A 25,606-nucleotide genomic window follows, 5' to 3' on the forward strand; every position below is an offset into this window, starting at 1 on the left:
TAAGTTACCAGCGCCATCTTTTGTTGTCTGTTTGAGGCAGGATCTCTGGGTAACCAGAACTCTGCCTTCCGAGTGCTGGGCTAAAGCTGTGTGCCACCACGCCTGCCCCCCCAGCCAAATCTTAAAAACTTACTGATGGTTAAAGTGTTGGCTATCAATAATAAAAACCATGGTTGAGCAAAATTCAGTAAGAGAAACCTCTTCCTCCTCCTCCTCCTCAACTTCTTCACCACCCCCACCACCCCCCCCACCCCCGTTGCATTTAAGGACTAAACTCAGGGTCTTATTCATGCTAATTAAGCAATCTACCACAAGTTACACTCCCAGCCTGTGAAATGAAACTGTAAGACAGTAAATATTCAACAAATATCTGAATCTTAAAAAAATAAAATAAAATAAATAAAATAAAAAGATGCTGGAGAGATAGCTTAACAGTTAAGAGAAATGACTGCTCTTCCAGAGGACCCAGGTTCAACTCCCAGCACCCACATGGCAGCCCACAGCTGTCTGTAACTCCAAGATCTGATACCTTCACACAGACATACATGCAGGCAAAATACGAGCGCACATAAAATAAAAATAAACCAATTATTGTAAAAGATAAATAAAAATCCATTCAGTTGTTAGGAATACTAACCTTTGAGCACTTAAATCCTCATCTCTCAGACAGGAGTGCTGTAACTACCCAGCTCTCCATAGACTAGACCATTATCCCAGTCTGTCTGCGACAGCGTCCAGATCCACCACTCACGCTGTCCCTGTGCCACCTGACCATCTCCTGCCTGCTTTATCACCAACATAGGGACCAAAACGACCACTGTACTTACTCTTCTTTTAAGGGTGACTCTGATTTTTGACTGGTTAGTTATTAATCGAACAGGAGCACACATAATTTCAAGATGTGAACTTTGGGTGGCATCTGCTTCAATTCGAATCATCTGCCAATTAATTTCTTTAAATGTCAGAATCTAAGGAGAAAACAGAGATTAGGAGCACACACTCGTGCAAAATGAGAAAGTGTACATTTATGAAAGCAGAGAAATAATGTACCTTCTCTCTCCCTCTCCCTCTCCCTCTCCCTCTCCCTCTCCCTCTCTCTCTCTCTCTCTCTCTCTTTTGGTTTTTGGGTTTTGGGTTTTGTTTTTTTGAGACACGGTTTCTGTGTGTAGCTTTGCGCCTTTCCTGGATCTCGCTCTGTAGCCCAGGCTGGCTTTGAACTCACAGAGATCCCCCTGCCTCTGCCTCCCGAGCGCTGCGATTAAAGGCATGCGCCACCACCGCCCAGCTAATGTACCTTCTCAACTAATTTTTGTGACATTCTAAAAATGTTTGTCACACTACTTTCACTCTTCATCAAACTCAGCAGTGTACATTCAGAATTTACTCATCCGTGAGACTCTTGGCACTTTCATTTAGGAAATAACACAATCAACAAGTAGCTCTAGAGTCAGGTCTGAAACAGTGTCTGAATAAAACCCAAAAGGAGCTAAAGGCACTTACTGCGAAAAGCTGACCTGAGCTTGATCCCTGGAACCCACATAAATACAAGAGAGATGAGACTCCACAAAGTTGATCTCTGACCTCCACATGCATGCCATGGTGCATGCATGCATTAGTGCATACACACACACATGCACACATGCTCGCAAAGACATACGTGAACAGGCATACACACACACACACATGCACAGACACATAAATAGTCACATGTATATACATGCATATACACATGCACGCACACACACAGAAAATTTTAATTAAAAAGTAGGACTCATTACTTTCATAAGGTGAAAGATGTATATAGTAAAACATTAAAATACCAACATTTTATAATTAAATTATTTAGGTTAATAGAAAAGTACACTTATAAGTCCAGAAGAAAGAAATCTACTAGAATGTGATTCTGGGCAACCATAAATGTAACTATTTTATTTTGGGGTGTGTGTGTGTGTGTGTGTACGTGCACGTGCATATGGTGATATTTCATTTGTACTGAAATGTGATTTTATTTGTATGCTAATAAATAAAGTTGCCTGGGGGTCAGAGCTAATAGCAAGCCATAGCAGAAGCCGTGCGATGGTGGTGGTACACACCCAATCACATGACAGGCAGATCTCTGTGTGTTCAAGGACACAGCCAGCATGGAGACACATGCCTTTAATCTCAATACCAACCATAGAAACCTAGAGGTCTGTATAGACAGGTAGTGATGAGAAGGTCATGTGGTTGGGTTTACAACCAATGAGAAGGCACAACAGAAAGTCAATAAAAAGACAGATACACAAGAAGTAGATCTCTTGCTGAGGGGAAGGACAGCGGCAGTGGGTGATAAGAAGGCGGTTTTAAGTCTCAGCTCTTAGCTACTGCTCTGACCTCTTGGGCTTTTAATTCTGCCTTTGGCTCTGTGTTTCTTATTTAATAAGACTGTAACATCTATACATGCATGTATATCTAAGTACATGTATGTGTACCATATGTGCATGTGCCTGTAGAAACCAGAAAAGGGAGTCAGATCCCACTGGCACTGGAGTCAGAGGTGGCTGTGAGTCTGCCAGTGCAGGTCCTGGGAATCAAACTCAGGTCTTCTGCAATAGTATCAAGTACTAGCTGCTGGGCCGTCCCTCTGGCTGCTTTTTAAATTGATTTTGTGAGCATGTGTATTTATGTGTACATATGTGTGGGCACCCATGTGCCTCAGCAGGAGCCAGTTCTCTCCTTTGGGTCCCAGGGATGTTATTTAGGTCATCAGGATCGGCAGCAAATACCTTTAACCACTGAGCCATCTTGCTGGCTGCTGGTGCAATTTTAAATATCTCTGTTTATTTATCAACAACTAAAATGCTTTTTAGTACAAAAAGCCTTTTACCTCTCCTCTTTGTGGATCTTGGATTCGAGTAAACCTCAAGTCTGCATGTTCCCAGTGAGCATTGACACTATAGATTCGGAGCTGAGACAGTTCGAAGGAGGCGTTGAAAGCTTTTGCTCCAATTCTGATGACAATAGAATTCACAGAAACAGTAATTCCCTCCACAACTTTTTCAGCAAAGCCATATTCACTGGAAAAACAAAGCAAAACAGAAACAAGATAAAGGAAAAATAAAGTCATTAAAAATCACTGCTGGGGCTGGAGCGATGGCTCAGAGATTGAGAGCACCGACTGCCCTTCCAGAGGACCTGAGTTCAATTCCCAGCAACCACATGGTGGTTCACAACCATCTGTAATGGGATCTGCTGTCCTCTTCTGGCATGTAGGCATATATGCTGGCAGAATACTGTAAGCATAGTAAATAAATAACCCTTTAAAAAAAAATCACGCCGGGCGGTGGTGGCGCACGCCTTTAATCCCAGCACTCGGGAGGCAGAGGCAGGCGGATCTCTGTGAGTTCGAGGCCAGCCTGGGCTACCAAGTGAGTTCCAGGAAAAGGCGCAAAGCTACACAGAGAAACCCTGTCTCGAAAAACCAAAAAAAAAAAAAAAAAAAAAAAAAAATCACTGCTAATAGTCTTACATAAGTCTATATATACAATGCCCTAATATCTAACTCACGTTTCCAAAGTAAAAAATGAAAAAAAAAAAAAACCAGTCTTACTATACGCTTTCCTACCTTACAATAATATTAAAAGTATTTCTACCTTTTCTCCAACTCCTTCTGACTCTAACCAATCTAGAGTAGTACAATTACTCTACATAAATTTTAATCCATACTATGAAATCTCAAGTCTCTAGACAGAGAAGAATTATACAGTTAACATGACAGCCACCTTCCCTATCACTGTTACTCCTAGTCCGAATCTAAGCTCTGCAGCCAATGTCATCTCAGCACAGAACAGATGACATCATACTAACACACAGATCAGCCTAAGCTGGTTCGCTCCTTCCCGTGTGCATCCCCGGAGCCCCGAGCAGAGGTGCTGAGCTCCTACCAGCTCCTAAATAATATTTTTAAGATGTATTTTTATTTTATGCATATGAGTATTTGGCCTGCATGTATGTAAGTACACAGAGGCCAGAAGCCGATGCTGGAGCAGGAATTTCAGAAGGTTGTACACAGCCATGTGGGTGCTGGCAACCAAATCTGGATCTCTGCAAGGGCAGCAAGTACACCTAACTCCTAAGCTACCGCTCCAGCTCCAAAACAAGTAATTCTTAAAAATCCATTTCAGTCGGGCGGTGGTGGCACACGCCTTTAATCCCAGCGCTCGGGAGGCAGGTCCAGGCCAATCTCTGTGAGTTCAAGGCCAGCCTGGTCTACAGAGCGAGATCTAGGACAAGCATCAAAACTACACAGAGAAACCCTGTCTTGAAAAACAAAAAAACAAAAAAAACCCAGAAAAAAAAAATCCATTTCAACAAAGCTTATGTAACAGTCCAATGTTAACTATCTTTTTGTTGTTGTTTTTCTTTCTCTATGTAGCTCTGGCTGTCCTAGAACTCACTCTGTAGACCAGGATGGCCTCAAACTCACAAAGATCCACCTGCCTCTGCCTCCCACATTATTTAGGAATGACAAGAGTTCACTGATGCATAGGAAATGAAGTACAGAGAAATATTAAAGTTTCAAGACTCCTAGTGGTTGCCTGAAATCACAGATATTACCGAACTCCATACGCTAATTTTCCTATACATATACACCAACAGTGGAGCTGCATTTATAAGTTAGACACAAGAGGTTAACAGTAACTAATAATAACAGAGCAATTATAACAATACATGGTAATAAAAGTTAGGAGAATACAGACATTCTTAAGATAACTTTGTTTTTGAAACAGGATCTCAAATAAGTAGCCAAGGATGACCTTGAACTCCTATCCTTCTGCCTCTGACTCCTGAGGGCTGGGATTCCAGTCATACACAACCACATTTGCTGTATGTAATGCTGGATAAATCCAGGGCCTTGAACCTGCTAAGTAAATACTCTTATCTACTGAGCTACATCCCCAGCTCAAAATATCTTATGCTAAACACACCCTTCTTGTGATAATGTAAAAGAAATATAGGCCTATGTGATGAGATTAAATAAAGCAAACAGCTAACATATTATGATTTTTGTGAATTCCTATATACAAGAAAGCACCAATACATGACAACTGACCAATAACCCAGGCAGCTGCTGACTAACTGCCTATACAGCATGAACACACTGGACTAAAGAATGATTCACATCTCCAGCTAAACCTCAGTCTTTCATGACACTCATAATGGCATACATTTTTCAAACTTATGAATTGTTTAGTTCCAGAATTTTCCATCTAGTATTTTTAGAATGTCACTAGTCACAGTTAAATGAATACATGGAAAGTGAATCTGCAGTTAACTACAGTAATAAAAAATTAAAAGAGTATCTGATTTATAGAATGTTAAGCTCTTCTGCACTGCCTTCGGCTACTCATTACTATTTAACAATATGATAATCAAGAGAAATGATAAAATTTAAAAATAATCTGCTACTAACTAAATGTGGAAACTGTCTCATAAAGAGGTAGCTTAAGCAGAGGGTATCTGAGGTGAAAGGATTTTATATTCTCCTGTCCTGCTGCTGCAGATAAGAGAACCACCGCCATAGAGAGGAATACGCTGGGGGAAGAGAGAAGAGAATGGAAGAACGAGATGGGTAAGAACTTGAGAGGAACGAGCTGAGATGGGGAAGAACTAGATTGAAGAGCTAAAAGAGAGGACTAGAGGAACGAGATGGAAGATGAGGAAGAGCCAGATGGGGAAGAACAAGATGAGAAAGAGCCAGATGAGAGAGAAGGAGACGGGAGAGAAGCTGATGGGAGAAAGAACTAGATAGATGGGAACCTAGAAGGGACAGAACTAGATGAAGGAATTAAGATAGAACATAGAGGGGACAGTAGATAAATATAGAGAGAAATCAGGCAAGAAAGGAGCTAGACATGAGAACAGAACTGAAGCTGTGTATAAAGGATGTTATGCCAGAGGAATTAAAGCGAATGGATCAAAGAACTCTGAGTGCGTAGACTGATTTACCGACCCTAAAGATTCTCTGCTGGTTGATAGAGCCTTCCACGGACCCTGGGAGGGGACTATCGAGGGGCTGGACCCCCATAGTCCTCGTTACCTGGCGCCACGAACAGACTTAACTGTTTAGGTACTCAGGGGACTATGAGAAGTAGGTACTGAAGCATATCCAGGGATAGAGGTATCGCTTCACAGAGAGCTGCCCAGTTAGAGGTTCAACTCTCCGGGAGGTACGATTTTGGAGACCTCCGAAGTATCACCTATAACCAGCCCTCACCGAAGGATGCTGCAGATCCCGGGGACACCGGCCCCCCCGTTGGAGCGATTCCCTACCGATATCCACCCTTCTGAATGCTTAAGGGAAGTTCCTTGTTGTGTATCCTGCATTTTGGGCGTTAACTACTTAGATGCAAGAATGCAGAACATTGAGTCTGGAATGTGGACCATTGACAGCGAACTTCTGCCATCCGGGGGTTCCTCCATTTGTGCTGTAAGCCTGTACGTATTTAAGGTTTCTTCCCTCTTTCAATAAACGGCATTCGACATCAAAAAAAAAAAAAAAAAAAAAAAAAAAAAAGAGAGAGGAATACGCTGTGGTAGCCACAGAGAGCAGAGGACATGGCTTACCTCTGTCCTGAAGCAGTTGCAATTGGTGATGGACCGTTAGGGGCTCGTGGCTCTTCACATGCACTCATTTCCATTACAACTTTATCTAGAGACTAATACAAAATTAAATAATTAGAGATCTATGTGCACTGTGAAAGTATGAAGTGTATTTTCTTTCATTTATTTAGGGTCAAAGTTAACAGTTGCAAAAATGCTAAAAGGGAAGAAAGCATTCACTCCTCCACAAGGCACTGATCTCCTGGTGGAAAAGGTTACATATACATTCTATGAGTCTGGGGGAGGAAATACAGAAGCAGTCATTAACTGATGAGGTCACTAGATTTAATGGCAGCATAAACTCTAATCCCATTTGTATCCTCACATTACTGATAAATTATATATTAATGAAAGGGACTGAACTACATCTAGAAGTCTTTTCTTGAAATCTGAGACATAAGACATAAACTAAGCAAATTATGAAATGAGCAAGGCAAACACTCCCATAAGAAGAAAACTATCTTTTCCAGGTAATTTTTTTCTTGAGGATAGATCTAATGCTTTTAATAGAGAGTGTACTTACAAATCCAGACTTCTTCATTCTACATTTTAAATATAGCATTTATCACTATCTAAAAATCATCTTATTTTATTGTGTATTTGTTCAGTCAACCTCTGTTAAAATATAAATTTCTTCAGCTCAAAAAACTGGTGATTTCAGCTGGGCAGTGGTGGTGCATGCTTTTAATCCCAGCACTCAGGAGGCAGAAGCAAGTGGATTTGTGAGTTCAAGGCCAGCCTGGTCTACAGAGTGAGTTCCAGGACAGCCAGAGCTACACAGAGAAAAATCTTATCTCAAAAAACCACACAAAAGAGAGAGAGAGAGAGAGAGAGAGAGAGAGAGAGAGAGAGAGAGAGAGAGAGAAGAAAAAGAGAGAAAACGGGTGATTTCATAAAGAATATTTATGGAATGAGGCTAGGCTAGGGGTAGGAATTAACATGTTCAAGTACACAGATTCAGTCTGGAACACCACCTCAAAATCTGGAATGAATGAGTGAATCAGTGAAGACACGTGCTGCCAAGGTGGACACCTGAGTTTCCATGCTGGAACACATGGCAGAAGGAAAGAACCAACTCCTGCAAGTTGTGACTTTCTGGGTCAAAAGGGTTACTATGTGACACCCCGCTCCCACACCTTGAGGACGAATGAAGAGGTGCTGGGGAAAGATGGAGGCCAAGGGTTTGCTCTGCTTTGTTTTGTTCTTGTTCACTTGCTGTCTTTGTTTTGTTCTTGTTCACTTGCTGTCTTTGTTTTGATTTGTTTTGACTTTCTTTTGGGAGGGACCCTGCAAGGGTTAGGGGAAGATATTGGGGGGACCGGAGCTGAGTGGAATTAGGGAGCATGATGTGAAATTCCCAAAGAATCAATAAAGAAATTACATTAGAAAGGGGTTAAGTGATCTATCTTACTCAATTTTCTTTACATTACAGAACACATGACCAAACTTCCCAAGGAGAACAAAAACACAAAAAAGCCTGGGTCAAAAGTTATTGAAGTAATTCTATAATACGTCAGAGAAGAATGAAAATATGCAATACACCAACTGGATACAATGCCCTAGAAATAAAACCTTTAAAATCCCTCTTAAAGTTCAAGCTTCTCATACAACAGCTGAAAAAACTAAGCCCAATAAAAATAAAGCAAAAGCTAATAGATGGAAAGTCCAAGAAACAAAATATTAATATTTATAGAATAATTGATTTACACATGTAAATGCTTATTTTTCAAACAGTTTCACTACTCACCAAACAGATGGGATGTGTTTTCAGTTTTGTCCATGGAATCTACAAATAAAATATTTTCTTTAAAATGAATTATTAAAAATTATATGAAATACTAATCAACAGACATCTCTGTATATAGAAGAGAGGCAGCAACTTACAATATACATCTCTCCCAGACTGCAAATTACTATACAATTGAAATCAGGATCTCTATGTTATAGGAGAAAATCACTGAAATTATCTAAATAAGATAATCTACATGTTTTAACAGTCCTTAAAATACATTTTAATTACATAATTTAAGAATTCTCAACAAAGCATAATCAATGTTCTGTGTATCAATTTGTTTGACTTTAGAATTCCAACCAGTATTTTTGCAGCTATTCAAATAAATCCAAATCATTGATGAAAAATGCCAGCTACAACAAAGGAACAATGTTCAAACAGACCCAGTCATATCTTGGTTAATATTTGAGTCATAGACCCAAAGTAATGATGAATACCAAAGGATACAGAACGCTTTTCCAAAGGAAACACAAATTTTACTTTTATTTAAAAAAAAATTAGCACACATTGTCTCTCCCGAGCCAGCTCTCAGTCTAAGCCTGGCCTCTACCAGCACGAAGTTGGATGAACTGACATAGGATTAGACACAAACGTCAGGAGAATAGTAAGAACAATGTTAACAATAGTAAAGGAAATAGAAATCCTTAAATTTCTCCAAATTACCAACAAACACATGAAAGCGGATAAAACTCTAAACTAGCACGATAGCATGATGTCTACAGTAACAAATGACAATTCTCACATTTAAAATAAAGCATATAAATTTAAATCATTTCAATTGATAAGAAATCCTAAGGGGGGGATTATCATTGAATACATGCCAAAGTGAAGTAGTTAATTTATAACCAAGTAATTGTAGCAAACTATCAATAAAATTGTTTTAAACAAAATGTAACTGTAAGTTATTGGTATGACCTCAATTGCACTCATAAGGGATGAACAATCATCTATGTAGCTAGTTTCTGTGTAAGCTGTAGGAACAAAATGCTTCTTTATGGAATGACCTGAAGCTGAGTACTCATGTTCAAGGCTAGAGAGGACCAGAAGCTGACACCATGCGAAGTCTCCCCAGCCATCCAAGTCTTACCCTGATGGACGCTTTGTTACAGAACACTCTGTTGATAGCCAGCCAAGTGGGCAAATCCAGCATGTTCTGGAGCACCTCCTCATCCAGCTCCAGGTTCTTCAGCTCGCCTTCTCCTTTCAGGGTGCTTAGATTTATTTTGTCAGGAGATAAGTTTTTGGTAAATCTGAAAGGAAACACAAGTTACATTTATTTTAGTGTTAGTTAATGTTCCCCAGAGTCATCCTAACAAATACAGAGTATTAAAAAAGTAACAGCAACACTGACCACCGGAAGATCACAGGGATGGGATTTTTTTATCCGTGTCCACTGTCTTCATTGTTGCTTGATCTCTCATAGCCAAAGCTCTCTAATATTAAGGCTACAACGTAGGGGCACAGAGTTGAATGTCATATTCCTATCATAGCTGAAGGCAGGTTCTCATCACCTGTCAAACTGGATGAAAATGTAGGAAGGACACACGACCGTTTTCCAGGCACTATGGTCTTGACCCACTCCCTAGCACATTTTGTTCACTGTAGACTCCATCACAGAGGAGAGACACCACTGTGCTGTTAACCAAGGTAGAAGAAGTCAAGGGAAATGAGGGGCCCCTCTAACAGCAGCTCACATGGCAGCAGATATCGGTCATCATCCGAAGAACGATGCTCGACGGTCATAATGAGGATCGACCCAAACTACTTCAGAAATAAATTCTGGCACATGCATAGTGTTTTTAAAGTTTCTGAGGAAGGGAATCACACAGCTCCACTTAGAGGTTGGTTTTGGTGTCCTCTGGGTAACTCTCTAGAAATCAGTTATTCTGAGCTCTGAGGTAACTCTAGAAGCGCCCCTTGTCCTTTCTATAGGCTTAGCTACAGGAATCCGAAACTGAAATGTAAAGTACTTAATAACTGCTGGAAATCATAAGGACAGTGAACCTGTAACTGCAGTTGGACTCTCCACCATCTTTTTCTAAGAAGCATTCTTTAAAAGGCTTTCATGTAGTAAGGGCTGGGGATGTAGCTCGACGGTCATGTTTGTCTACCATGTGTTGGATTTGTCCACACGGCTCTGCAATCAACAGTTTCTGTAATGACGCTTGTATTAGGGGATATCTGTGGAAAACCTTTCCTATTTCCTTTTTAATTTCATCTCTACTTTTTAACATACTGCTTGAGATAATTCAACAAAGCATTTAATGGGTATTTTTTAATTAGAAACAAGTCAATGTAACAGTGAATGTGCTATAAGAGTTTTCCCAGGAGGGGAGAGACGGGAGTGACGTCTCGGTATCTAAGGACACTCGCTGCTCTATCTATCAGGAGGGGTGGAGTTCAGATCCCGGCACCTACAACAGACAGCTCGCAAACAGCTGTGGCTCTAGCTCCAGAAATCCAACACGCTCTGCTGGCCTCCATGAGCGAGCGCGCGCGCGCACACACACACACACACACACACACGTGCATTCACACAAACACATTTCACATAGATATGTACACATGTACAAACATAAATTAAATAAAGCCTTTTAAAAAATATTGACTGACGGATTGATTGATTGATTGATTGATTGTGTGTGTGTGTGTGTGTGTGTATGTGTATGTGCATGTGCATGTGTAAGTGCCCAAAAAAGGGCATCAGATCCCTTCTAGCTGGACAGTTGTGAGCTGCCTGATGTGGGTGCTAGAAACTGCACTAGTGTCTTTAGGAAGAGCATCAAGCGCTCTTAACAGCTAAGCCATAGCTCTCTAGAGCAGTGGTTCTCAACATTCCTAATGCTGTGACCCTTTAATACAGATCCTCCCGTTGTGGTGACCCCAACCGTAACATTATTTTCACTACTACTTCATAGCTGTAATTTTTCTATCATTGAGTCATAATGTAAATATCTGATATACAAGATATCTGATAGGCAACCTCCAAAGGGGTCAAGACACACAGGTTGAGAACCACTGCTCTAGACCCTAAAATAAAATCCTTTTAAAAGATTTACCCTGTGTGCCAGACAGAATGAGAAACTTGGACTTACATGCTTGATATCACAAATAATAACAGTAAACTACAAATCTATTTCCAGGACTTTCAGATATATTACTCAAACCTGAAAACAACCCCGTCTCTCAAATGAAAATCTCTAAATTTACCTGGCCACTCTTTATAAGTGCATTACTAGGCCTACAGGAAGGCTCCGTAGCTATGGGTACTTACCGCCAAGCCTGATGACCTGAGTTCAAGCACTGGTCCCACACAGGGGCAGGAGAGGACTCCTCTGCATTGTCCTCTGATTTTCACATCTGCTCAGTGGCCTCTCACCCATGCACACCCATCATACACAACAGGAATAAGTAAGTACTTTTTAAAGCCCTGTGACCGTGGAGAACCAGAATGATACAGTTGAGAGCAAAATTACCTTGGGCTCTCTAAGCCCCCTAAATATCCATTCCCTGCCCACCTCTGTGTTTCACCTGACACCCTGTAACTACTAGGTAAATCCATGGGAATGTACCACTCAGTTTCACCAACCAAAGACTAAGCATGTCATCAGACATCACCTGGAGCCCACAGCAGCGATTTCTTCCACTGGGCTATAACCTGCCTAGCTAGTGTCTCCACCAATGTATTGGATGTGACTTGATTTATGATTTCATTTGCTTTTTTACTATAAAAGCTTCATGAAACTGTTACCACGCTGAAACTGGTATTTGGGGTTCTCTGAATCTGTGTTCCTGGGCCATGGTCCTGACAGCTGTGGGTTTTGTTTTTTTGTTTGTTTGTTTGTTTTGTTTTTTGTCAGCACAAGGAGGTCAAAATTCATGGAGACCAAAATCACTAATCACTGTTATAAAAGTGTTACATTCCACATTCAGAATTCAGCATTTAATCTCAGGAACAACCAGAAATTGGTGAATAATTACATGAGGAAGGAAACTCGCTTGTTAAACACATTTAAGTGCATCTCATCCTTTAGATGCTTTGCCAAACTGACCAACAACAGCTTCTGAGAACACCATTCTTCTTTCTTTTTTCTTTTTCTTTTTTTCTTTCATTCATTTGTTTATTTTGGTTTTCAGGGCAGGGTTTTTCTATGTAGCCCTGGCTGTCCAGAAACTCACTCTGTAGACCATGCTGGCCTCAAACTCAAAGAGATCCACCTGATTCTTCTCCAAGTGCTGAAATTAAAGATGATTAAAGGCCTATGCCACCACCACCTGGCTACCATTCTTCTTTCCGTATCCGCCATCTCAAAGCTCCAGAATGCCTACCTCTTCCTCTACCAAGCAAACTCCTGCTTCTCTTTTATGGTGTAGTGCTGTAGTCCGGATGACAGATGCTCCCCCAAGAACCCTGTGCATAAAGGCTTGGTGTGAGACCGAGACATTAAAGAGGTGGGGCCTACACTGGGTGGTGGTGGCACACACCTTTAATCACCTTTAATCCCAGCATCGGGAGGCAGAGGCAGGCAGATCTCTGTGAGTTCAAAGCCAGCCTGGTCTACAGAGTGAGATCTAGGACAGGCACCAACACTACACAGAGAAACCCTGTCTTGAAAACAACAAACAACAACAAAAGAGGTGGAGCCCGATGACTTAGAGCTGCTTTATCTCACATACACACACACACACACACACACACACACACACACACACACACACACACACACACACAAAGCCTGCAAATGTCACAATGGATAGCTAACAACCCAATTACCTGACAACTGGGCCCTCATTTTGCATCTGTCTCCTTGTCTTCAATTTCAGATGAGATTCCTGCTCAGATCTGCACACAGGCCAACTAACCATTTAAGGAGGATCTGCATAAAACTGGAACCCAGGGTTGGCTAGCCCTAGATACACTCATCCTAACTCAACTCCCTTCCAGACTAAGGCACCAAGATAAAAGTAAAGTACTTCCAAGATTTGCAAGGACATCCAAAGGTTAGTTTTTACCCAGGTTCCACCTGTCCTGGAGCAGCATCTAGAAGCTTCTGGTCTTTGCTTGTAACTTGTAGTCACCTTAGGACTCTGGGACAGATTTTTAGGCAGATCACTTCATGGTGAGACTGCCTCTCTTCCCGACCCCCAACCCCCAGTCCATCCCACAAAACGGGGGGGGGGGGGGACCACTCTCTACTGACTTCTCTAAAACCTAGAAACTCCAGAACGGAGACGAGGACCAGCCAGAGCACAGTATGACAGACTCCTTAATTCCCGCCTCCCTCCCACCCCTGAGCTACTGTTTCTTCCTGCTGAATGCTTGATCTTGTCTTTACATTTTGGTCACACAGATTCTATTGCTGCCCCACCTTTCCGCCACTGGCTGTCCCTTGAATTCAGGAATGATGGTTGAGTCAGGCCTCTGACCGGTGACTCCTGTGACTGGTTTTTAGGTCCTTAGGGCTCTGGTCCCCCTGTCTTGTTCTCACTCCCACTCTCTCTGACTCCTAGAGTTCAAGATATAATCACTTGTTTGTTCCCAGTGTATTCTCCAGCCATTGCTATCTGCCATTTGCACCTGGTGATGCAGCCAGGGATCAATCCTGAGCCACTTGGACCCTGAGCCCTCAAAACTGTGAGCTAAATACTTCCCACATAGCCTGTGTCAGGTTCTCTAATACAGTGACAGACTATGCAGGTCAAATGGAACTAAGAAACACTCCCCGGCTTCTCCAAGTAGGCAGCCATTCTTTTCTGCGTATTTCTGGATTGTTTGCACTGTAACAATGGCAGGCTGTTATCAGAAGTTGACACTTCCGTCAAGGATTATTTTGAAGAGCTTTATAGACTTCATCTGAGCTAATAACTCTCTGAAGTGTGTATAATTATAGCCTTCATCCTAAAAGTGGAGAAACTAGGCTGGCAAAATGGAGCAGCAGGTGGGGGCATCTGGTGCCAAGCCTGAGAACCCACATGGTGGAAGATGAGAACCAAATTCTGCAAGTTGTCCTCCCCCTTCCACACTCACTCTATAACATATACACATGCATACACACAATAAATAAGTAAATGTAATTTGAAATTTTTAAGTGGTGAAACTAAGTCATTAAGATGTTAAATAATGGGCTGGAGAGATGGCTTGGTGTTACTCTTCAGAGAAGCCTGGTTCAGTTCCCAGCAGCCACATAGCAATTCACAAGTTCCAGGAGATCCAATGCCCTCTTCCGGCCTCACTGGGCACCAGGCATGCACACATGGCATGTACACAGACACACATAAAGGCAAAAACCCATACATACAAAATAATGAAAACATTTTTTAATTTTAAAAATGTTAAATAACATGCTCACAGACATACAAAGGCTAGAGTCAGGAACTGACACAGGCAGTCTGGTTCCTGAGCTCTACCGATGATGATAAAGAAACCAGAAATACACGTGGGGAAAAGGACAGCATCATCAACAATGGGTGCCAGTCAAACCGGATGTCTGTGTGTAGAGAAGCAAATCGAGCCATACTTATCGCCCTGCACAAGACTTCAAATGGGTCAAAGACCTCAACAGAAAACCAGAGACTCTGAACCTGCTGTTAGTTCTCCTGGTTGTGTTTACCAAGTTGAGTGAGGAAATGTCAGTTCTTGAGGGGACCAGAAAGTCAACAGAAAGCTCTGCATCCTAGAGACAGCAGGAAAAGGCACTTGGCTTCCACACTTGAAGAGGCCTTTTTCTATACTCTGGAACACAAAAATGTTTCCCCTTATACGTGACGAGCAAATACTTCCAAGAAATAGTTTCCTATCATTTATTTTATGATGCACTGTTCTATTTGATGACACATTCTCCATCTATAAAACTACCAAACTTTATTTTTTTGAGACTGTCTCATGTAGCCCAGGCTGGTCTCAAACCTGTTATGTGGCTAAGCATGACCTTAATTTCTGATCTTCCTGAATGCCAGGATTACAGGCAAGCATTCATATGTCTAGTTTACATGACACGGGATCCAGGGCTTCGTACATGCTAGGCAAGCACTAGACCAATAGACCAACTGAGTTACACACTCAGGCCCATGTCGTTAAATTTTGCATATGCTTCGCTTTCAGAGTTTATCACCAACTGGCCTATGGCACGTTTGATATAAGAGAAATATTTTGTATATGGGGTTACCAGGCACATTTAGATATTTACTCTCTATTCATTTTTTAATCAGGCAAAATTGTTTATCTCTGGAAATAATTTTAAGTGTAGTTTGCTGGAGTTTTTGTTTTGCTTTATTATTTTCTATGAATATTTTATCTGCATGTATGAGCACCATGTGTTTGCCTGGTGTTCAAGGAGACCCAAAGAGGCTGTCAGATCCCCTGAAACTGGAGTTACAGATGGTTGTGAGCCACTATGTGAGTGTTGGGAATCAAACCCAGGTCCTCTGGAAGAACAGCCAGTGATCTTAACTACTGAGCCATCTTGCTAGCTCCAGAAAAATAATTGTGTGTGTGTGTGTGTGTGTGTGTGTGTGTGTGTGTATGAGTTTATATGTACCATGTATATGCAGGTGCCTGGAAGAGTTATAGGTGGGTGTGAGCCTTCTGATGTGGGTTCTGAGAACTGATCCTGGGTCCTACATAAGAATAGTAAGCCCCACCCCCTTTTTATTGAGCCCTCATACAGCTCTGACTGGCCTGGAACTCACTATGTAGATCAGCACTGAACAACTCATGAACACACGTGAAAACTAACACCCTAGAGTTAGGAGGGGTGCGTTAGGCTTAGTTCTTCATTTTTATACTTCTCAGTATGCTCTGGAAGGAGTATTTACAACTTTCATAAAGACAAAACTTCAACAAAACACAAAAAGAAAAGCCTGGCAAAAGGTGAAAGATAGAAAGGATGAAAATATACGTAATTCACAGCAAACTGTTTTCAATTTGGTTCATAGTAATTTGGTTCTGCAAGGAGCCTGGGCCTGAAGATGAGACACAAAGAGGTCTGAATCCCAGTTCCGCCACAACTGTGTCACCTCTCTGACACGTGCTCATCCGTAGAATGGAAAATGCACTAAAATGATCTTACAAGTGGGCGCTATGTGAACCAGCCGATCCTAGCCAGGCGTCGTTAAGAAGCCTTCTCCTCCGTCTGCCTTCGTCTACTGAGCGGTGACTGCTGTCGCTGCCGTCTACTGAGCGGACTTTCATTAAGTGTATATTGCATGTTTTCCCCACGTGCAGAAGGGGAAAACACTAGACTCAAGTATTACCGTATGGAAGAGTGATGTGGCCACCTGTATTTTTCCAAGTGTTGCTGCAGAGTCTCTCTCCTAAGTTTACTTTGGAAGTTCCCAGACAGTGTAGTAATTCTCATGAACATTATCAATGAAAGGGGCATAGTACTGGACTTGGCTCTAAGTAGAATACATTCTAATCTGAATCAAGTCGATCATGTTAGCTTAGTGAATAATCATTATATATCTGAAAAGGTACCTAACTATTTTAAAGCTAAAGTGTCAAGGGGGAGGGGAAGAAACCTAGCCCAATGCCTTACACTTGAGAATATTTATTTGGAAGACAGAAAGAGAGGGAAGAATGGAACTGTGAAAACCTAAGGAGTATATTAACAGGAACTCAAAGGGTAATAGAGAGGAGAACTGCCTGGCTCAAATATGTCAAAGGGGAATGGCCCCAGAGAAGGGATCAGCAAAACTCTTACTCATTTCCTGTTCTCGTTCTCTCTTTCTCTCTCTCTCTCTCTCTCTCTCTCTCTCTCTCTCTCTCTCTCTCTCTCTCTCTCTCCAGTGTTGGGAAGATAACCCAGCGCCTCCTCACCTATGCTAGACGAGTGCTCTAACCACTATCTCCAGCCCCAATAATTCCTTAGAAAACTCAAAATACAGAGTAAATTTTCAACATTATGGCATGCAGAGTGGCTTATTTTAAAACTATATGGCCAGGATGAAGAGATGGCTCAGTGGTGAAGAGCACTGGCTGTTCTTGCAGAGGACCCAGGTTCAATTCCCACCTGACAGTTCAAACCGTCTATAACTACAGCTCTGGGGGATCCAACTCCGGCTTCCAGCCTCCACGGGCGCCAGGAACATTTGTGGGCATGTGGTACACAGACATATGCACAGACAAAACAGCCATACATGTAAAATAAAAATGTTTTTAATTAATAAAATAGATACAAACAAAACAGAAGTATATGGTCGGTAAGACAGCTCAGCGGGTAACAGCCTTGCTGCCAAGCCAAACAACATCTGAACCCCACTTGTGGAGAGAACCAACTCCTCAGGGTGTGCTCTAACCTACACACACACACACACACACACACACACACACACACACACACGTATTAAAGTGTACGTGAGTTGTGTTCCGCCACTGTAACAGACAAATGTTAATGTGAATGTGTGTATTTTATTGGCTATACCAATTTTGTTAAACATTTATTTATTTTTTGCAAGTGTTTTGCGAGCATGACTATCTGTGTACAACATGAGTGCCTGGTGTCTGTTAAGACAGAAGAGGGCTTTGGGTCCCCTGGAACTCTGTAGTTGCAGATGGGTGTGAGCTACCACGTGGGTGCTGGGAACTGAACCTGGGTCCCCTGCAAGAGCAAGGAGTGCTTTGAACTGCTGAGCCATCTCTCTAACTTATCTAACGTGTTTTTAACGTAGTAAACTTTAAAAATACTTAAAAACAAAAATAGCTTCTATTTTTAATAAGCATCTTAATTCACACCTAATACATGAAAACAAATTTACTAGCTTCTTAGCATAACAAAATATGCAATCTTCTGCAATAAAATTTACAAGCAAATGAATGTTGTGTGGTAGTTTGATCATGTTCTGATAATAAAGCATGCTTGGAGTCAGAGGGCAGAGCTAGCCACTAGGTCACCAAAATTAACCACCGAGGTTGTGGAGGACTCAGGACAGATAGGAGAGGAAGTGGAAAGGCAGGGCAGAGAGAGGATCTCAGTCCTTTTGGATGGAGGCAAGGAAGAGGTAGGAGTCACTGGTGGCAGCTCTGCTGCTTCTCTGATATTTCAGGTTCCTACCCTGATATCTGACTCCCAATTTGTTTACTGATAAAGATTAACTAGATTAACGCTTCATCTGGCATCCAATTTTTGCGGCACAAATTCACAATAGCCGCTTGCCCGCTGGAGCTGCACAAGGGAGCTGCACCTGCCAAAGTCACCAGCTGGCTTTTCCATTTCTTCCCCACACCCTTTGAGCGGGTCTGGGATTTTCCTGTTGCAGCCTCTCTACAGCAGTCTCCACAAGCCCCCAAACTCCACAAGCACCTGGGCTCACCCCTGGCAGAGTTAGCCCCCCACCACCGGCCAGCTCTGCCTTTGAACAGCTCTGTGCTCTCAATTCCCACCTGTCAATGCGCTGCTGGTACACGTTCCCACGTCCACCTTTCAGACAGCTGGCTTTTGGCTTCTTTTCCTCATGGGCTGTGGGCTTCCCCGGACCCCCTCCTCAGACTGCTGCCACACTAGGGTACATCCCTCAACACCCACTTGGGCAACTGCCACATACTCTCAGCTCACAACTATGTGCTATCAGCAGCAGCTGTCCTCAGCTAGGCTGAGCACTGCCTATGTTCTCTGTCCAGACAAGCTAGGCAGCAACAGCCAGCCTGACACTTCCCTGTCATCATCAGCAGACCTGGTGAGACACCTAGGAATTCTTAAAGCAGGGGATTAGCTACAGAGAGAGAGAGAAGAGGGTTTTTCCTCCATGTTAAAAATGGGAAACTTTACGAGGCACAGAGTTAGGTCTCTATATAGTTCCATAATGGATGGTTTGAAAATGGAACAATTAAATGAAGGGATAATCAACTTAGCTGGGATTGGCATAATGTCAATTATCATTTTGGTAAATTCTTGTTTTATCCTTAAAAAGGTTATTTGATAACAGTGCCAAATATAAAAAATTGACCGATAAGATAAAATCCTTAGAAAGACAGACTAATGGAACTAAGAAAAATATTCACACACACAGGAGTTCAAAAAAGTTACCACACCATTGCATTATGAAACTGAAGAGGAGCAACCCAACCTTAATTTATCCAGTTACCATTCAAGAACGACCACCAGATGATAGGCATCCCCAAGGTTATTCAGAAGTTAACTGGGATCCTTATTATTATTACCTTATTATTAGTACCACACAACCTACAGGGCAAGCAGTTATAGAAAACTCTAATCGTAGTTATAGAAAAATCTAATCACACTCTAAAAAATATGCTTAATAAACAGAAAGGGGTAATAAAGACCCCCAGAGATAGATTGCACAATGCTTTATTAACTTTAATTTTTTAATGCTAATGAAAACAGAACAATGTCTGTGGAGAGACATTGGATAATAGAAAAAAAAAAAAACTGCTGAATTAAATCAACCTGTATACTTTAAGGATGTATTGACCTCAGAATAGAAACCAGGATATGTATTACGTTGGGGAAGAGGCTTTGTTTTGTTTCACAGGAGAAGAAAAGCTATGGATACCATCAAAATTGATAAAGATTAGATTTGAACAGGAGAGATCTCTTGATTACAATAGGCATTAGTTCAACAAACAACAATCTAGACTAACTTATAAGACTAACAAATGCCTTTCATTCATCAGATATAACCTGCCAAAAAGGAACCTCCCCAAAGTCAGGGTGGGGCAGGGCTTCATTTTTGTCTTTATAGGAGAATGAAGGCATCCAACTAAGAAATCCAAAGACCACTGGACAAATGAGGCATCTGAAGAAAAAGAACAGTTGGGTGGTGGTGGCATATGCCTTTAATCCCAGCACTTCGGAGGCAGAGGCAGGTGGATCTTTGTGAGTTCGAGGCCAGCCTGGTCTACAGAGTGAGTTCCAGGACAGGCTCCAAAGCTAAACAGAGAAACCTTGTCTCTAAAAAACCAAAAAAAAAAAAGAAAGAAAAGGAAAATCAACAAATCATCCAGGGGAAATGTCCCAAGAAAAAGAGTAAATTGGCCTATTGGTATATTACACTTTCAACAGGATAAAATTTCATAAATTTTCCCAAATGTTTGTTCTCTACAGATATACAAGGCAAATGGTCTTTTTGTAGCCCCAGTCCAATTAAAAGTTAAAGCTGGCTTTAGAACTGGAGCATGGCTCTCTCCTTCTCTAAACCCAAGGATGCTTGTTAAAGGAAAATCCAAAATCTCTGTCTCCTGATATGGAACAGAAGAGAAACCAAAATTAAGGAACTATTCTATTGCCACTAATCTCATAATTCTCTGGTTTTATTTTGACTATTTAAAACTTTTCTTGAGGTATAAATATTATCTTAAAATTTATACAATTAATATATATATTTTAAATTTAATGTCATGGTATTAATGGTCAGAAAACTAACTAATTCTAGAAAAACTTTAGCTTCTTGTATATGATTTCTGGTTTGAGTCTCTATCAGGTATCTAAGAATTAAGTTTTTGTACTCTGGATGTATATAACAAATTGTGGTCTTTTAACCTCTTCAAGGTCTGCTGCATATGACATTTAAAATGTTTTAAGTTTTCTGCAGTGAATCATGACCTTGCCTAACAGTAACCTTTGAAGTTTCCAAAAGGATGGGGCCCCACAATGACAATTCCACCTGGAATATGGTAAAGCCACTAAGCTGACAAACACCACCCAAAGATCAGCTTTGAACTACAAACTGCTCAGGACAATTTCAAGGTGGCTTGCTAAAATGATCCAGCCTCACAGACTACTGTAGCCAGGACTTGAGACAAGTCCTGTACCTTCCCATTACACAGAGACTGGACAACAAATGATACAGCTAGCTCTCCCAGGACTTGACAATTATACCAATTCTTTTCATGGTCCCCTAAACATGCCATCACCCCCAGACAATAGGAAGTAATTTTAAGAACATGATGCCAACATTCCCAAGAGGTGGGTGAGTGGTTTTTGGTTGTTTAGTGGGTTATGGATAATTGTCATTGTTTAGGGGGGTTGGTTACAAGTTGTTATTGGTAATGGTCAAGAAAAAAGCTGAACAAAGGAGACTAGATTCAGGGGTCTCATTCTGAAAAGAAAAAGGGGGTATATAGAAATGATAGAGTAAAAGGGTAGATTGTTGGATCTACTTTTAAACCAAAAAAGCAACTTCTAGTCTTAAATATTTTACACTGGTATGGATTTTTGTATATTGATACAAATTTGAGGTTACTTTTGTTATACTATATTTATGATTCTACTCTTATTTAAGATATTTTTGTACACTGATACAAATTTAAGGTTATTTTTGTTAGAACATACTGTACATACCTTTCTACTCTTGTTTAAGGTATTGTACCTAAGTAGCTCATTTAACAATGTAATGCAAATTTCTAGTCTTTGAAAATTATTACAAACTACTTAGGATAATAAAGAAATGCAGGCTAGTAGTCACTAAAATCAAACTTGCAGTCATGTTAGCTATGTTTTCAAGGTCAAACAGAGATATATTTTAGATAGAGAGGTTATCTTCAAATACTTCAGAGATCTACAGAATATGGCATTTAAGATGTTTTATAAGGCTTGTTATGACAATGAGACATGTCTGCTCCTAGCAGCACCAATCTATGTCAGAGAAGATGATGGACATCAAAGAAACTCCATATGGAGTTTACTTTCTTTATGGCAAAAGTTAGCCACTGGGCTAGAAATTGCCCTTGTGTCAACTGCTGACAGTATGCTGTCCAAATTGGACAAACAGGACACAAAAGAAAGTGACTGCTGAACTTTGCCAAGACAAGGCACGACAGTCCTCTAAAAGTCCTGCTTCACAGAAAAGTCTGTTGGACATTCTAGGCCTATAGGCTGAAGATGGATGCCCCAACACTACAGAGGAACCGTGGGTGACTGTCCTTGCAGCCAGCAGTTTCTCTTGTTTCTTAGTTTTGGAAGTTGTTTGTTCTGCACTTCCTGTTTACTCAGGCAATATTATATCCTTCTCAGGTTGCTGATGTAATTGAAAATTAGATAGTCATATTTTTCCTTGTTTTTTTTCTTTCTTTCTTTTTTTTTTTTTTTTTTTTTTTTTTGGTTTTTCGAGACAGGGTTTCTCTGTGTAGCTTTGCACCTTTCCTGGAACTCAATTGGTAGCCCAGGCTGGCCTCGAACTCACAGAGATCCGCCTGGCTCTGCCTCCCGAGTGCTGGGATTAAAGGCGTGTGCCACCGCTGCCGCCACCGCCGCCGCCACCACCACCCGGCCTAGTTTTCCTTGTTACCAAATTCAGAAAAGAAAGTCACAAAATAGGTTAAAATATATAAGGTCGAGAGACATAAAAAGATAGTTTGGGGTTGGTAATACAAGTTAGCATAGAAAGTGATTTAGATACAACACTTTGGACTCACCAAGAATGGAGTATTTTCTTTGAATTTGCCAAATACAAATGGACTGGACATTGTTAATGTAATTATTGCCTGTATATAGTTTTGTACTTATTGTATATAGTTTTACTGTATTAATTAAAATCTTCCCTTTTACTTAGACAAAAAGGAGGAAATGTTGTGTGGTAGTTTGATCATGTTCTGATAATAAAGCGTGCTTGGAGTCAGAGGGCAGAGCTAGCCACTAGGTCACCAAAATTAACCAGCGAGGTTGTGGAGGACTCAGGACAGATAGGAGAGGAAGTAGTAAGGCAGGGCAGAGAGAGGATCTCAGCCCTTTTGGATGGAGGAAAGGAAGAGGTAGGAGTCACTGGTGGCTGCTCCACTGCTTCTTTGATCTTTCAGGTTCTTACCCTGATATCTGACTCCCAATTTTTTATTGAGAAAGATTAATTAGATTAAAACTTCAAATGAATTTTATTTAAATTACATTTTATAATCAATACTAAATTATGTCTAAAATGCTGCATTAAGTAATGATTTAAGGAAAACAAAGGAAAGTTTCATATAATCAAAGATTAACCATTTGATTAAGGGAGCACATCATAAACACATGGCAGGTAAGAGACCACTCACCACCTAGCATATGCCTCAGTTTCCTTATATGTAAAAGGGAAATGATAACAGCATCTCCTCAGAAAGGTGATTCTGAGGACTTTCCAAGTTAGAACATATAAGATGCTATAATAGGCCTAACATAGTAACTCAGGGAGTTTCAGTGCTCTTAATATTGTGATATGGCTTGAATAAGAACATGAACACTACACAGACAGATTACATAAAAATTTACCATACTTTTTTTTTTTTTTTTTTTTACAAATGATTTAGGCTTCATGCAATACACTGTAACTTGGAAGACACACATTCTTATACCTGACACCACACCATATCTATACCCATTTTCATCAAATTGGTGTTATAGTTTCATCATAAAAAGAAAGCTCTCTGGGGTGGCATTAGCCTGTGGTAACCTGAGCACTTGAAAAGCAGGATGAATAATGCAAAGATGGTCTAAACAGGAAGACTTAGTCTCAAACACGAAACAGGAACTGGTGAGAGGGCTCAGCGGGTAAAGGCGCCTGCCCCACACTTGACAACTTGAGTTTAATCCCTGGACCCATGTGAAGAAAGAAGAGAACTGACTCCCACAAGTTGTCTCTGACCTCCAGGAACACATACAGGCTCCAACACAAAAATTAATAAAAGTGTAATAAAAATCAAAAATAAGAACAAACGCAAAACAAACTTCCAATATCATATAGCTGTTTATTTGCCAAAGCAACGTGAGATTGTTATTTGTGAAACAAACCATATTTAGTTAAATATAATGTGTGAGGGTACAACATAACTTTTTAGAGCTAAAAAGAATATTAAAAGGCATCGGTGCTCTATGCTTTGAGTTCAAGGCCAGCCTGGTCTACAGATTGAGTTCCAGGACAGCCAAGGCTGTACAGGGAAACCCTGTCTCAGAAAAGACAAGAAAAGAGAGTTAAACCTAGCTGCTTATGCCTGTAATTCTTAGAAGATGGAGACAGAAGGAGATGTGCAAGGCTAGCCTGGGCTATATAGTAAGTTTGAGGCCAGCCTCTCAAACAAAAAAAAAAAAGCAAAGCAAAGAATCATAGAACATAAGCTTGCATACCCTCTCCTCACAGCATAAGCTTACATACCCTCTTCTGACAGCCCACCTTCCTTCCTTTGTGTCAACTTCTCCCATCCAAGACACTGTTTTCAGATCCCAGCAGTAAATATGCATTTAACTATTCTAAATGCTCATAAAGCATGCTTCGGACTATTGTGTGTATTCTTAGTCACACACCTGCACTATTCTTCTAAAGAGCTCATTTGCATCTTGAAAATATGTTACCAAATAACAGCTGTAATTACAAGCAAGCATTTGTATGTGACTGTATTTCACAGTACAGCATGAAAGTGTAGATTTCACGGAGAATTTAACAATACATGTTAAACTGTTGAATTAAACATTTTTTTTTTCTGGTAGGTATCCAAACTGCAGTTTTTAGATGGGGTCCATATTTTCACAAATTGTTTTGCAGGGAAAGGCAAATAACCACTGCACCGAGAAATGATTAAGTTTAGTCACACAGAAAACAAAACTAGACGGGTGCAGTGGCACACACTTTTAATCCCAGCACTCGGGAGGCAGAGGCAGGCGGATCTCTGTGAGTTTGAGGCCAGCCTGGTCTACAGAGTGAGTTCCAGGACAGCAAGACTATGTAGTGAGACCCTTTTTCTAAAAATGAGTAAAATCACTTCAAATTTGTTATTTTATTTTTGTTGAATTTTTAGAATTTGTTATTAATAAGTAAATACATATTGAATGACTGCCCACCACTCTTTTCTAAGAAACACCGCAAACATGGGAAGGTACACATTTAAACACTCTGAAATCTAGAGTTGATACAGCACTAACATGTTCTGTTCTTTCCTGCTGAAACACCAACTGATACACTACCTCAGGATCAAACTGACTGATAACAATTGTGACTAAGAAGAAAATAAATCAACATTTTAGAACAGAAGTCTTCAAAATGATTCTTTTCAATATTCTCAATTCTCCTAAGCTGGACACACAAAAACACCTTAAAATAAATGAGCACAAAAACACAATCATTAGTTAGAATCTCAAGGCTGCTTGTCTTTTCAAGGCTCAAACTCAACACAGAGCCGAGGATGCAGCTCCATGGCAGAGCTCTTACCCAACAAGCATAAGGTCCCGAGTTTGATACCCTAGCACACACACA

At 40.8% G+C, this 25,606-nt stretch overlaps 1 protein-coding gene across 3 annotated transcripts in view; it reads right to left on the reverse strand.

The window, feature by feature from the left end:
- Positions 1-25,606, reverse strand: part of Uhrf1bp1l (UHRF1 binding protein 1 like) — a 75,416-nt gene that overhangs the window by 34,879 nt on the left and 14,931 nt on the right. For all 3 annotated transcript variants that reach the window (XM_028857187.2, XM_028857186.2, XM_028857188.2), the window contains 5 exons: positions 9,522-9,684; positions 8,390-8,428; positions 6,607-6,698; positions 2,867-3,056; positions 828-968 (listed from right to left, as the gene is read on the reverse strand). In XM_028857187.2, the coding sequence (XP_028713020.1) occupies positions 828-968; positions 2,867-3,056; positions 6,607-6,698; positions 8,390-8,428; positions 9,522-9,684 (625 nt within the window). The remainder of the gene's footprint in view (positions 1-827; positions 969-2,866; positions 3,057-6,606; positions 6,699-8,389; positions 8,429-9,521; positions 9,685-25,606) is intronic.

Source organism: Peromyscus leucopus, chromosome 18 (genome assembly GCF_004664715.2).
Source record: "Peromyscus leucopus breed LL Stock chromosome 18, UCI_PerLeu_2.1, whole genome shotgun sequence".
In the NCBI taxonomy this organism is placed as follows: domain Eukaryota; kingdom Metazoa; phylum Chordata; class Mammalia; order Rodentia; family Cricetidae; genus Peromyscus; species Peromyscus leucopus.